The 13,914-nt window shown below is 28.9% G+C and overlaps 2 protein-coding genes across 4 annotated transcripts in view; one reads left to right on the top strand and one right to left on the bottom strand.

The window, feature by feature from the left end:
• Nucleotides 1–5,465, bottom strand: part of UbcE2M (NEDD8-conjugating enzyme UbcE2M) — a 17,572-nt gene extending 12,107 nt beyond the window's left edge. Inside the window, exons 1-2 of the mRNA XM_014418575.3 lie at nucleotides 5,076–5,465; nucleotides 992–1,086 (exon numbers count right to left, since the gene is read on the bottom strand). Coding sequence (XP_014274061.1) covers nucleotides 992–1,086; nucleotides 5,076–5,181 — 201 coding nt within the window. The 5' untranslated portion in view covers nucleotides 5,182–5,465. The remainder of the gene's footprint in view (nucleotides 1–991; nucleotides 1,087–5,075) is intronic.
• A 351-nt stretch (nucleotides 5,466–5,816) lies between these two features.
• Nucleotides 5,817–13,914, top strand: part of LOC106679416 (tudor domain-containing protein 1) — a 72,576-nt gene continuing 64,478 nt past the window's right edge. The window contains exons 1-2 of one of the 3 annotated variants that reach the window (XM_014418565.3): nucleotides 5,817–6,197; nucleotides 9,303–9,363. In XM_014418565.3, the coding sequence (XP_014274051.1) occupies nucleotides 6,073–6,197; nucleotides 9,303–9,363 (186 nt within the window). In that variant the 5' untranslated portion in view covers nucleotides 5,817–6,072. The remainder of the gene's footprint in view (nucleotides 6,198–9,302; nucleotides 9,364–13,914) is intronic. The other 2 variants (XM_067049317.1, XM_067049316.1) reach the window with 2 other exon arrangements.

Genomic DNA, 13,914 nt, shown 5'->3' with positions numbered 1-13,914 from the left:
ACTTAACTTACCATCAATATTTTTTTATATAACTTATTTGTCCATTCAAGTGCTTCTTGTAACCGGCTTTTTATTATATTTTCCTTTTTAATCTATGTGTTAGTCTTATTCTCTTAAAATGTATCTATTTGTTTGTTTTGGTAAACTGATCTATTACTGTGACTATAAATGATGGTCTGATCTCACATTGCTGTATAATAGTGAATTTTTTTAGCGGATCACTGAAGAGGACCTAGGAGGATGAATTCCGGAGAGCGAATTTGTTGATCGGGCGAATTAAAAAGGAATGAATTGAAATATTTGTATTTGGTGTATAGACCGAAATTGATTATAATAGGAAACTGTAGGGGAAAAAAAATTGTTTTCTTTATATCTTATTATACCATGTAATTTATATATGTCCAATTACGGATTGATAAGTACGCTGTGTGATATAGCAACCTGATGTATTTAGGCAGCATGGATGAATAAAGTATTTCTCTCTCTACTGGGTACAATTCCTTCAATTTGGTGTTGTATAGCCTTTTGAATTCTCCAATCTACTCATCCTTTTTCGATACTACTTTTGAATACTTCATTTTCGAAAACCTTAAGGAACTGGAATACTTCATTTTCGAAAACCTTAAGGAACTGGAATACTTCATTTTCGAAAACCTTAAGGAAATGTAATACTTCATTTTCGAAAACCTTAAGGAACTGGAATACTTCATTTTCGAAAACCTTAAGGAAATGGAATACTTCATTTTCGAAAACCTTATAAATACATAATTAAAAATTAAACTTGGAAGTTGCAATCCAAATCATGATGAATCTTATAAACTAAGATAGAGGTAAATAAAATAAAAAACTATTTTAAACAAAAATAAATAGAACATTTTTAATTATAAATATATACACATACAGAGAATATTCATACATCCTCATATTAATAAACAAAAATTAAAGACTAACTTATAACGATATATTAATCAGTTAAAAGCGTATTAATTACCTCATCTGGGCAAATAATCAGTTTAAAATTAAGGAGATCGTCAGGATCTGAGAATTCTGTGTTACATGTTTTAGGCAGATTAAGTTCGTTCAAATCTGAAATTCACAAGCAAATGAAACTCATTAAAATCATAAACTATTAAATCACATTATAAGTTTTCTTCTCCATAACTGTTCTTCTAAATAAAACATGCCACCTACAAACATTTAGAAGATATAACAGTGGAGAAAACTCCATTAAGCTTAATACGGATAGATAAAAAAATAAATAAATAAATGAAAACAACATACTCTACCAAAGTTGTTTTTGCTGAATAATTGACTAATCCTAAGTGATATATCAATTCTCATGAAACAACTCAGGTTAAATCAGAATTGTTTTAAATTTTATACTGCCAAAACTATCTACTATTATTTAGTAAATTGTCTGCTAAATTGTTTGATAAATATTTGTTTATCTAATCGTTGATAATATATTTTTTAAAAAATAGAATATTGCAATTGAATTTCTGGTTACACGACAAAACATCAAATAAATGTTTTGTATAATATACAACGTTCAATAATGTCTCCAGCCAGCTATCTATGTAATAATGTCGAGAACCTATCTGGTTATATACTTTTTATTTCCAACTATTCATATTGGTTCATACATTATTATACTATTGGATATTAAAGATATGTTTTTTTTTCTTTTGAATTTAGAATTTTTTTCGAGAATTTATTTTTTAAACATTAAAACCTATTTTATTTTAGAATAACAGCCGATTAGATAGTTTTGATGGTTGAACAATATCTATACTTATCCAGATATGGTTTTTATATAGATATGGTTTTTTTTCTTTTGAATTTAGAATTTGTTTCGAGAATTTATTTTTTAAACATTAAAACCTATTTTATTTTAGAATAACAGCCGATTAGATAGTTTTGATGGTTGAACAATATCTATACTTATCCATGTACATTACTATCTCATGAATAATAACATTAAGATATGTTTTGTAACACAAAACTGTTATTCCGTCTTGCTAAAATTGATAAAAGTTCAAAAATATATCTGTTTCTAAAAATTTTTTTTAAAATTTATTTATAGAAATTTTCAATTTTTTTTTTTTATTTATAGGAATTTTCTATCTTTTTTTTCTGTATTTTTAGGAATTTCCACCTAAGTAGTGGGTTTCCTTAACCTAAATTTTGTAGATCCTTCTTCCGAACTACTCTGTCCCAGGCCCATTCGTCTCTTAGATTATGTCCGATCAAGGAGTCTTCAATTTCATTGTCCCATGTTTTCCTTGGTCTACCTCATCCTCTTCTACCATCTAATTACAAGGAATTTACCTCTCGAGGCCATCTTCCATCTGAAATTTCTTATAATGTCTATACGCTTTAGTCATTTTCTCTCAGTCACTTCCAGAATGTTCTTTTCAACTGAATAATAGACGAAGCTACAACAGAGGCCCATTCATTGGAAAATATAACACTTTCTTACACCTCCCCTCCAGGACTGTTTCAACTAATGAAGATTAGGATATACATGATCAAAAAAAAATTAGACTGTATCAATAACAAAATCAAAAATCATAAAGCCAAATGTGAGTTGCTGGTCTTCAACTTTCAGACAATGAAAGAGAGATGAGTTGGTTATAACACACCTCAGAATTGGACACTGTTGGTAGACCCATGACCATTTGATAGCAAGAAGAGATCCACCTTAGGGTCAATTATACAAATTAGCTATCACCATAAATCACATTTTTGAGTAGTGTTTCAGATACAGAGGAATCACAGAAAAATGTAGTGTTCCTCGACATCTCTCCATTGCCAAATTGTCAACAATGTGGACAATGTTAACAAAACCAATTAAGTTCATTAAAACCACCAGATTATTTACCCTGATATGAATCTGATTTGTACATTATAAATTATCTTTAAAAAATTTTCATAACTTTTCATTACCATAAATTATCCTTATCAATATCACACATCATATTCATTACCAAGAATTATCTCAAAAGTATCATAATGAGCAGAAATTATCATCTTATATAATCTATATAAAAAGTCAATAATTATTTTTTTTTATTTTTTATAACAATTTTTTCTTCTTTTGTCTTTATTACAAGTCCAACAATAACAATCTGTAATGTTATTGCCCTTAATTCAAACAACAAAAACTTTCCACTTATTTGTTTTAAACTTCCCATATTCTACATTACAAGAGATAAAATTAACATTATCAGCTCAAAGTACAACCAAATTAAATCACAATTTTTTTCATCACAACTATCAAGAACTGTTTACTTTTACCTTAAAGGTAATAAAAAGACACAAACAATCTAAAAATAAATAGTGATGTGCAGAATAATCACTATTTTTACAGCTTAGTAAAGTGAAAAATTAAAAACCAATAACCAAAAAACCAATCTGATTTATGAAAGTAGTACAATGAGATATATTTCATACTACTTTTCAAAACCAAAATATCTTTCACTAATGATTATATATAACATTACTGGGTTTACTCATTTTAATGTCTGACCTTACTTACATACATTGCGAATTATTCACACAGACCAACAAGTCCTATCCAAAAGAATATTTGATAGTATTAACTTCAAATTTAATAAATAAGGACAAGGTTAACCATAAATTCGTACAGTGAAACTATTTATTCATCGATTGAAGTCTGATTATAATATCAGTTCAATTGATAAAACATGACTGGGCTGATTTATTTACAACCTCATTAAATGAATAATAAACTAAAAAGTAGCCCAATAAGATCTTATTCATTAAAGTTCGTTAAATAAGTCATAATGCAAAATAAATATTTAATTAATACAAACAAACAAGAGGCAATGATTCTGCACAAGTTGGCATGATGTCAAATGCACATAAGTCATCAATTATTCAGAGATATAGAAATATTTTTAAATATTAGATGAGACTTTTAACTTCTGTAGGAAAAATAATTAATATTAAAAAGTTAAACTGCAAAAAGAATATGATTAACATATTAAAAAAATGTATATTTTTTAAGCAACAGACTGAACTTCATAAGAGATGCTTAGGTAAAATAAGTTATATAGATGTACTAAAAGAACCTGAAAATGTTCATGTTATTTACTTTTTCAAGTATAGTTCTGAAGTATAATAAATAAGTAATATCTCAGTAACAAGCTAGAAATATTCAGGAATAAGCACTTAAAAACCAACATCAAATATTTGTTTATGACAATAAAAATGGATGAAATCAACTGTGAAAAACTTAATAGGTATCAGGTAGTAAAACTTTGTCCTTCATAACTGAAACCATTACTACCTCACATAAATGAAAAAAAAAAAAAAAACAATCTTAAGAATGTTAAACGTCACTATGTAATTCCTTGGTAATGCAACTTAGCTAATGCCTTGACGTTTATGTAAATAACATAATTAACAAATAACAATTTCTCCATAAGCACACCATTGATAAAACAATAGATACTAAATCACAAAAATTTACAGAGTTTAGAAATAATAATAAAAAAGTTTTAAAAACTAATTGAGATGAACAAACAAATCGATAGACCTGAATACTGGAGTATATCAATCGCGGTAAAAATCATAATAAAAAGATATCATTTAATCCAATTAATTTAAGATTACACAATAATTGCCAATTAACAAAAAAATAAATAAAACATGAATTAAGCTATGATTATGGTAAATACCACTGAATAAATAAATGTGAATGATTAACTAAAAAATAATATTAAAACAATTAAACTACAAAGGAATTGATTGTTATCAACAATCTTAAGGATCCTTCGAACTGTACAAATAAGCATTTTAACTTTAAAATGCAAATAAATAAAACCATTGAAGTAAAAAGATATTAAATTTACAAGAATAAGAATAATTATAATGATTTCACTTAGAAATATCAATACACATTCATTAGAAAAAATCTGTAATTTGAAAGTGAACATTATTAAGGTTCTGTTAGCAACTGAAATGTCCAAATTTTAAAATCATGAGCAATACCATAATAATTTTAGAGATAACTAAACGAAATTGTCTGGGTAATATATATTTTTGGTTACCTTTAGTTATTCTTAAATGGGCTGCAGAAGCTTTTTTTTGGTTTCCAACTTTAGGTGTTGCCTCACCATCTTTCTTCTGTTGCTTTAAGGAAAACAATTTTATCATATCGCCCAAACTAAAAGAACTTCTAAATTCAACTGAATCTAATAATCTTTAAAATTTTCGTTCTGCGATAATTTTATAGATCATAATTCAAAACATTCAAATGAGCGAAAAGCCTAACATCAGGATGAATACAATCACTTCTAAAATTTATCACTACAGTAAAAAAAAACTAAAAGAAGTATACAACTGAACGAAATTCTTGGGATTAATAACTCAAAAAGGCAAATAATAATATATGAATATCAACTCCCCTCCTTACAAACGCACCTTCGGGTATATCATATGTTCAATTTTTGGCAAATATCGTAAGGAAATATTTTTTATCAAAAAAGAGCAGTAGGCATAGAAAAAATAAACAAAGTGAAAGCTTCTGTCTTTTATGAACTTTCTAAAAAAATATTTATAATATATAAATTATATTTATATACCATCATGAAAGAAATTGTCTTTTTTTTTACAGCTTCTGAAATATAAATACAGGGTTCATTTTTTCTTTTAATTTTTACACTTCTTTTCATAAAATTAAATAAAAAAGGATTTAAATTATTTTCACATAACCTTCTCTGATTTTTCAAATGTTCTAAACTATTTAAAAAATGTGCTTCCTAATATTTTTAGTATTATTATTTTCAAGGATTGAATTTTTCTATTTAAAAAATTAGTTTTTACCGATATTAAATGAAAATATTAGCATATGAGTATTGGCGGGAATAGAAACCCTAACCTATATTTATATAAGGTTACAAAAGTTTAACTTACTTTCCTGTTTACCCTTGGCTATGATGGTTGTCAGTGTGTTGTCTTATACTGTATAAATTTGTTGATTTTTTTTTTTTTTTACAACTAGTTCTATAGTTTACGACTGTTCATATAAATATAGTTAAGAATATAATGGCTGGAAGAGGCCCATTCCCTGACTTTTTTAGGAATGATTATAACAAAATGAAAGATGATTTCCATAATCCAGAATTAAATTCTTATGATACTGGTCCAGGATCATACTTGCAAAACAATATGTAAGTAACAGTAATGATATTGTATCATAACTGTGAAGTTGAAATTTAGCTTTCTCTAGTTTTATAGTATTGGAATATTAGTCTTGTACACTGTATATTCAATACATCATAATTATCCTGTTTATTCTTTTTGATTGGTTAATTGTTGCTTAGGAAGTTTGTCAATCATTAGAAATTGATTAGATATTTTTACTGACATCGCTGATATGTTATGAAAAAAAGTGATATTTATTATTTCTATGATTATTTGTTCTAATACACTTAACATTATCTGGTTATTAATATTTTTTTTCTATTGTTTTACTGAACAATTGTATTGGATTACCCAGTAAAATATTTTGTTTTATTAAAATCATTTCCTAATTTATAGTTTGTTCTAATCACAGATAGTTTCTTCTTAATTTGGATTTGAATCAACCAGCCTAGGTAAAAACCCAATTTATATTTTTGTAATCGCCTTTGATTTTACTGCAACCTACATTGATCGATATAAACATATAGTAAGGGTTGGTGTTTAAGAGCTCATTCAATGTTTTCATTGTAGTTGTCAATATTTTTGAGTCTATCCGTCTTATTTCATCTTTTCTTTCATACTGCATCATATCCTCGCTTATTTCTTATTTTTGTGTACTAATGTTTGACAATCTCGCAATGGCTAATGACAGAAGCTGAGGAAATTGGCTTGTAAGTAAATGAAGATAAAACGAAATATATAATTGTAAGCCAAAAAATCCACACTAACGACATGGTCTGTATTGATGGCACAGATTGTTTTTGAAAATAAACTGTGATAAACAGTCTTCTCTTTGTTGAGAATACTGAAATCTCTTTAAATCTGTAGCTACGGGTGTACAATGCCAAGATAAAGCCAGCTCTGATTTATGGCTGCGAGACCTGGACTCTTAACTGGTACACTAGAAAGCAGAATTCCATGTAATTACAGGCCTTTACACATGGAGGGGAAGAAGTTACAGTAAACAAACTTGCCGAAACTGGTTTGTCAATATCTTATGAAGACATGGTTAAGATGGGCGGGACATATGACTCGAAGCAATCCATCAGGACGTCTTATGCAACAGTGAATGCCACCTACCATAGCTGGCAAGGGAAAATGTGGGAAGTCATGCAGACAGTCTCAGAATTTTAATTCCCTTTTAATTGTTAAAAAAAAAATTGTGAAAGAATATTCAACAATCAATCAAATTTCAAATTATTCAGTATATATTTTCTCTATCATCTGAGCTAGTGCTGGTCAAAAATTAGTTATAAATAAATCTGACTAAATTGTAATGGATAAAATTTTAAATTATTAATGGTTTATTGATAAATAAACATTGTATCTGTAACAATGTAGTCATAGTTTTACTCATTGCTAAGTTTTTTCCCAGGTTTAATCAAAGCCAAATGTACTCATCGAATTTTATATTTATCCGAAATGATTGGATATCTATAGAAATAGAAGAAAAAATCTTAGTAAACAAATAAACATTTGCTTATGAATTTATGAACAACCCAACAAAGGCTTCTCAGTTTGATAAATCAGTCTATATCAACTTTTTTATACATAGTTGGCTAGTGTATGACTTGCCTTACTCTGTTGCAGCTTTTCAAGTACTTAAGACAAGTATGAACCCACAATATAGACCAAGTGTTAGAATTTTCCATGGTCAGTTTTCTTGTGAGTTTAAATTCCTCCAGAGACTTGTGAAGCTGTTCTCTGCCAATGCTGCTTATCTAAATCAAAAAACATATGGTGTGTGGTTAGTTTATATTTATATTCTACATCCTTTTCCAGGATTACCTGCAGAGAAGACTGAAGCAAGGCAGGGAGTTTTATGCTGTTAAAAACCCCAGATATGCTAAATAATATGCATTAAAAACAATGGATTATACAGTTAAAAGTCTTCAAATATACAATAAGACAGCTAAAAGATAATAATATTCCTACTAGAAGTTCTGAATCAAGAAAGAATTAGAAGAAGGGATTACAAATAAAATGAAAATTATTTCAAATTTATTTATTTTTTTGTGAAAAGATGGTTAAGGGTGCTGTCAGTAAAGAATGAAAATAATAAAAAACTTATTAGTGCCAATGTTTTGGACATAATTTCTGGCCTTCATCAGAGCAGTATGCAATAATAATTAAATCTTTAATTATTTGTGTTCTCTACTGACCGCTCTTCCAACCATCTTCTCACATATATTCATTCACGGTCAACTGTTATCTCATCATTATTTAATTTGTATTTTTTTGATAAACCTAAATATGTTAATAATTAAAATGGTTTAAAACATTAATATAACAAGCTTTATGATACAAAATATCACAGTATATAGCAACATTAAAGAAAAGCAGACATGATAGGATTTTAAAATATTTTAGTTAATAATAATTACATTTTTTTTTTTTTAACAATTTACAATAGTCTCATTCAAAAGACACCTCTAACTATATTCAACATTATAACAAAAAAAAAAAATATTAAGATAAAATAAATAAATAAAAATAATAATTCTTAATAAGAGAGAAAATTAAAGTTAATAACGAAATTAACAACATTTGTAGATCGATAAAATAGCAGTAATCTCAAGAATAGAATTTATAACAGGATGTCCTTCAGCAGCCTGGGCTTCATTCTTAGGGTTGATGTTCGGTTTTCTTAGTTGTTGGTCATTGCTCCTTTAAATGTCGGTAAATGGGACATGAACCGTTTTTTGATGTAATCCTCTATTGACTGCATTTGTAATTCCCGATGCAATTGGCTATTTCTTATGAACCAAGGAGCATCCACTGCAATTCCTAGGACTTTATTTTGAAAAGATATTAATTTTTTTCCTTTTTGTAAAGGATGCTGCTTCACAGACGTACATCAGCAGTGACCTGAGAAATGTTTTAAAAATAAGAACAGTTGTTTCTGGTTTTAATTTGGATTTTCCATTTAGGTTAGGATATAACCTTGTGTAGTATGATGTTGATATGGTGATTAATTTTAAAATGATAACTAATTGACAGTAATAAAACCAATGAAACTAATTTTGCGTTTTAAGTAATTAAATAATATACTGTGTTTAATTAATTAATTATCTCAATTTTATTTTTTATAGGCCTAAAGATGGTGTAAATACTAAACTATATGTTACTAACATACCCAGCCGACTTACTGAGGTATAGTAATTAGTTTTTATCTTTTATTTTTTTTTTTATTTTAGCATTGATTTTGAATTTAATTACTTAGGGATTTTAGAATTATTTTTATAGCAAGTAGATTAAGATATTGTGAAAGTGAATAGAACACCCGATTAGCTTTACTAGCGTTCATAAACCCAAACCTCTATATTAATTCATCTACTATTGCTAATTATGAAAGAGCCTTCAAGATAATTATACTCCTAATTTTGTGTTTGACAAATGATTGTTTAATTGAAATTAAATTGATTACTTAAATTTATCTGTTAGGTATTCAATGAACACTTTTCCATAAGGAAACCACTAAATTTCTTATTAAGTAACTCACTTGAAAACACACTGTAACCTCCTACCTAAGAGGTATATAACACCTGTCCCCCCCAGAGAGAATTTAATTTAATTTAAAATAATAATAATATACAAGGATCAATAATAATGAAACAAATTTATTTGTCTATTTTTACTCCCTTCAAGCATGCACTTCCTCCTTGGTTTACTTATGATGGGTGCCTCGGTAGGTGACACAGTCCTTGGTGGTGTGTCAGGCTCATCCATACCAGGGACATCTGACATCGCCTCTGGCTCCAGTACCACAGGATATAGGCCAAACCACGACCTCCTCGGCAACTCCATGATAGGGGCCTTGAAAAGTTGGTTAATGTGCCTTCTATGGTGCAAGCTCCTTTACAATGTATGACAAAGGGCCTGTCTTTTGTATGACCAGCCAACATCCGTTTAGGCCCCGAAACATGGTATTTCTTCATTCTGACAGTGTTACTTACCTGAAGCTCTCTAGAGTTAGAAAATTGGTTTAGTATCTTTAAGGGCTATTCTTAATCCAGGCTGAAACTTGGTTTTAAAATGGGATCTTTGATTGTGGCCTCTGCTATTTCAGCCACATTAATGGAACATCTAGTGATTCCTTCCAGCATTATTACAGAAACAGTTTCTTCTATTATTTAATTTTTAAATGGTTGCCTTGAAAGAAGATCAACATTGTGATGCTGTGTAGCCGGTCGATATCGCTATTATTAATCATAAGAGTCTGTCTAGGATTTGATGATAGCGTTTTTGCTTCATGGAGACGACATCAGGCATCTGCTTATGTGGATTAAAAATTCCCAAAAGTGGATCATAATCCGTGTAAAGTTTGAATTTATGACCCAATAGGTATTGATGATAAGTTTTAATGGCATGGAAGAGTGCCAAAGCTTCTCGATCTTGCTGAGAATAATTACTCTGACTCTTGGTTAATGTATGTGAGCAGTTAGCTACAGGGTGCTCTTGCCTTTGCTCATCTAGGTGAGCCAGAATTCCTCCAACTCCATAAGGAGAAGTATCCGCGCTAATGATAATTGGTTTTCTGTCATCAAAATGTGTTAGTATTGGAGCTTCTATTAATTTTTGTTTTAAAAGTTCAAAAGCTCGTTGGTGTGCTTCAGACTCATAAATTTTGACTAGTTATTATACCTAGTTTTCAATTTAGTAATAAAAAATTGGGGTGAAATCACTGCATTTTTTTTCCTTTTGGCCTCTTGTACTTCTATAAGCAGTCCTTGTAAGTATACTTGCCGGCGTTTAAGACGTTTATTGTAGGAAGATAGGCTTCAGTCTCATACTTTTTAGCATCAGAATAAGCCCTGATAAAGCGCTGCAAAGTGGGGCAAAACGTTGGTTACCATAATTTTTTTTTTTTCACTATTTTGTACCTCTATTGACCGCCACCCGGACTATCTTCCAACAATCTACTTCATCCATGACTTATTTTTGTCCAAAATTCTATGTAAGGGTTCAGCAATTTCAGAGCACTCAGGAATAAATTTGGCATAGAAGTTTATTTCACCCAAAAATACTTTTTGATGCCGTTTTTCAATTTCAGGCACTTTTTAAATATTTTGCACTTTTTATACTATCTTAAAGACTCCTTCCTGTTTTAAGCTAATATTTCAAAAGTGATATAGGGCCGTCGTTCTCCGGGGGTTTAGTGGGGTGGGTCTGGCAGGGAAGGATTGCCTTTTTTTGTGTTACTATCTCCTCTTGTGAGATTGTGACATGTCGTATATCGACCAACCTACTCACTATAATTGTCTGTTTGGAAGGTAAAGGTTATGCTCAAACAACAGAGCCTTGCTTTGATAAAAAGCTGCTATATAAACAGGAATGGAGACTTTGTAATTTATCTCGGATCAAAAAAAAACCACAGAATCTAGTCTCATCAAGAACATCTTTCCTTCCATAAAACACACTGTGTTTTAGTGAAATGCAATCTAAATGATGTAAACATACATCAATTAAAGTGTTCACCAATTTCATGAGATTCATTAAAAAAAAAAAAAGGATTGCCTTTTCTTTTTTTTTTTTTGTATTATATCTCCTCTTGTGAGATTGTGACATGTCGTACATTGACCAACCTACTCTTCCTTGCTTCTTGGTGGAGGTACGCCGATATTGTTTCTATCTTCTTTTTCAGAGGTTTTATCCCATTATATCTATTCTATAACCCAAGAATTCAATTGAAGTGACACCAAAAAACACATTGTAACCTCCTACCAAAGAGCTACATAGCATTATCATACTAATTTAAGTATATATATACTGATTACTATAATTGAATGTAATTATATTAATATTAAAATTTGGATTGTTTATACAAGGAATTTCAGAAACACTTATGTTTATTATTTTGAATTATATTTTGTTTATTTAACAGGCAATAGTTCATAATAATCAAGTCTATTGTTTAAGTTTAACATTCTTAAGTAAATATTATGCTATTCAGTTGATATAAAGTATTCTTAAAAACCTCTTTATAGTGTTCATTCTTCGATGTCAAAAAATATTTAAAATAAAATTTAATCTTTTCCTCCTTTAAATATAAATATTAGTTTTAAATAGGAATGTACTACAAAGGTCTGTAGTAATTGTATAATACAAATTACCTAAAAAAAAATGTATGGGTTACATCAATATATAGGTATATATGGGTCACATTAAGATATATATTAAAAGAACTGAAAAAGTTTAAATCTATCGCAAAGTATAAAAATTAGGAAAACAATTCAATGAAATGATTTCTTTCTATTATGATTGGTAAAAAATATGAATGTTTATTACAAAGGGAATGTCCATCACTGATTTTGATCAAAATCTTTTCAGTGTTCTACATTGAAAAAGAAACAAATCAACTCATGCTCAAATGTCGTGATGGGTCAGATGTGCAAAAAAAAGAACTGAAACTACTTTAGCTATATATATATTGAACTTTCTACTCAATCTTTTTTTAAATTTATTTATCCATTTTGGCATTACCCCCATCCTGGGCATTTCCGATATAAGGGAATAGGAATTATTTAGAAGTAACCAAAGTGGAGGAGGGGGTGGTAGGAATTTTTCATTTTATGGAAAAAAGTCACACCTCCCCAGACCGAATTCGAATCGCTGCAATTATGAGGTTCCTTAGGTAGACACTTCAACTTCCTCGACTACAAAATGTCACTCTTTCAACTCAGCCAACCATTTCTTAGTAATGATGTTATACTAAGTAAAATTTCTTCAATTTTATTTCCTAACACTGATACCATTAGATAAAATCATATCAGGATTTAAAATCACTGTGGCAATCTCTCGTTTCTATGTATCTAGGAGGCAGTCAATTATTTTATATTATATATATGATTTGAATAAAATTAGAGCTTACTGTGACAAACAATGTATTTAATCTATAAATAAACATCTGGTGTGCTGTGCGCATCACACAACTTTCAGTTTTTAATCTACTTCCCCAAATTGGATGTGGGTCAGTGAGCTCATGTGGAAGTTATCGCTTTTTTTGTGATTTAAAAAAAAAACTAAATACTGTACAAGACAAAAATCATGAATGAATAATTTTTATTGTTGTTTAGCTATAAAAGTTCATATTTTATGATTTATTGAAATGGTCATAACAAATAAAAATTTTGTTCCTGCCAAGAATACAACAGTTTAACAAAAGATAACAAAGCTGCCATGTTATTGGGAAAGATTGTACAATCTTGGCATTTCCCATTTGAATTGGATTTATCTATTTTTCATTTTTTTCCCTTTGATTATTCATAAAATTCTGTGATATTTTGTATTTATTTATTGTGTATTATTTTTAACAATGATAACTGTTTATTTTTTAAACAAAAGTAAAAGTATTTTACATAGTTTTATTGAAAATTTGGTATTCAAACCCTATCAAGTCTATTTAAATAAGGATAAAACCTATCTCATATTAGAGACCACTTAATTGCCCATTGATTCACTGAGTTTAGTTTAAATCATTAGAGCCATAAAGTAGCACGTCCAGTGAGTCGATTTTTGCAAAAATGTTGCTGTCTCATCCCAGCTATAAACCCACCTTTTATTATATAATTTCAGTTTTGTATGATATTTTGTTTTTGAGCTAGGCTGTTTATAAACACACTAATTTTCTTTTATTGGATAATGTATTTATACTTCTTTTAAAAATGTATGCAATTGGATAAAATATAAATTCATATTTATGTC

The sequence above is a fragment of the Halyomorpha halys genome, unplaced genomic scaffold (assembly GCF_000696795.3).
Source record: "Halyomorpha halys isolate HHAL.00 unplaced genomic scaffold, Hhal_1.1 Scaffold201.1, whole genome shotgun sequence".
In the NCBI taxonomy this organism is placed as follows: Eukaryota; Metazoa; Arthropoda; class Insecta; order Hemiptera; family Pentatomidae; genus Halyomorpha; species Halyomorpha halys.
Note: the sequence above shows the minus strand (reverse complement) of the source record. Positions and strands in the feature narration are given on the sequence as shown.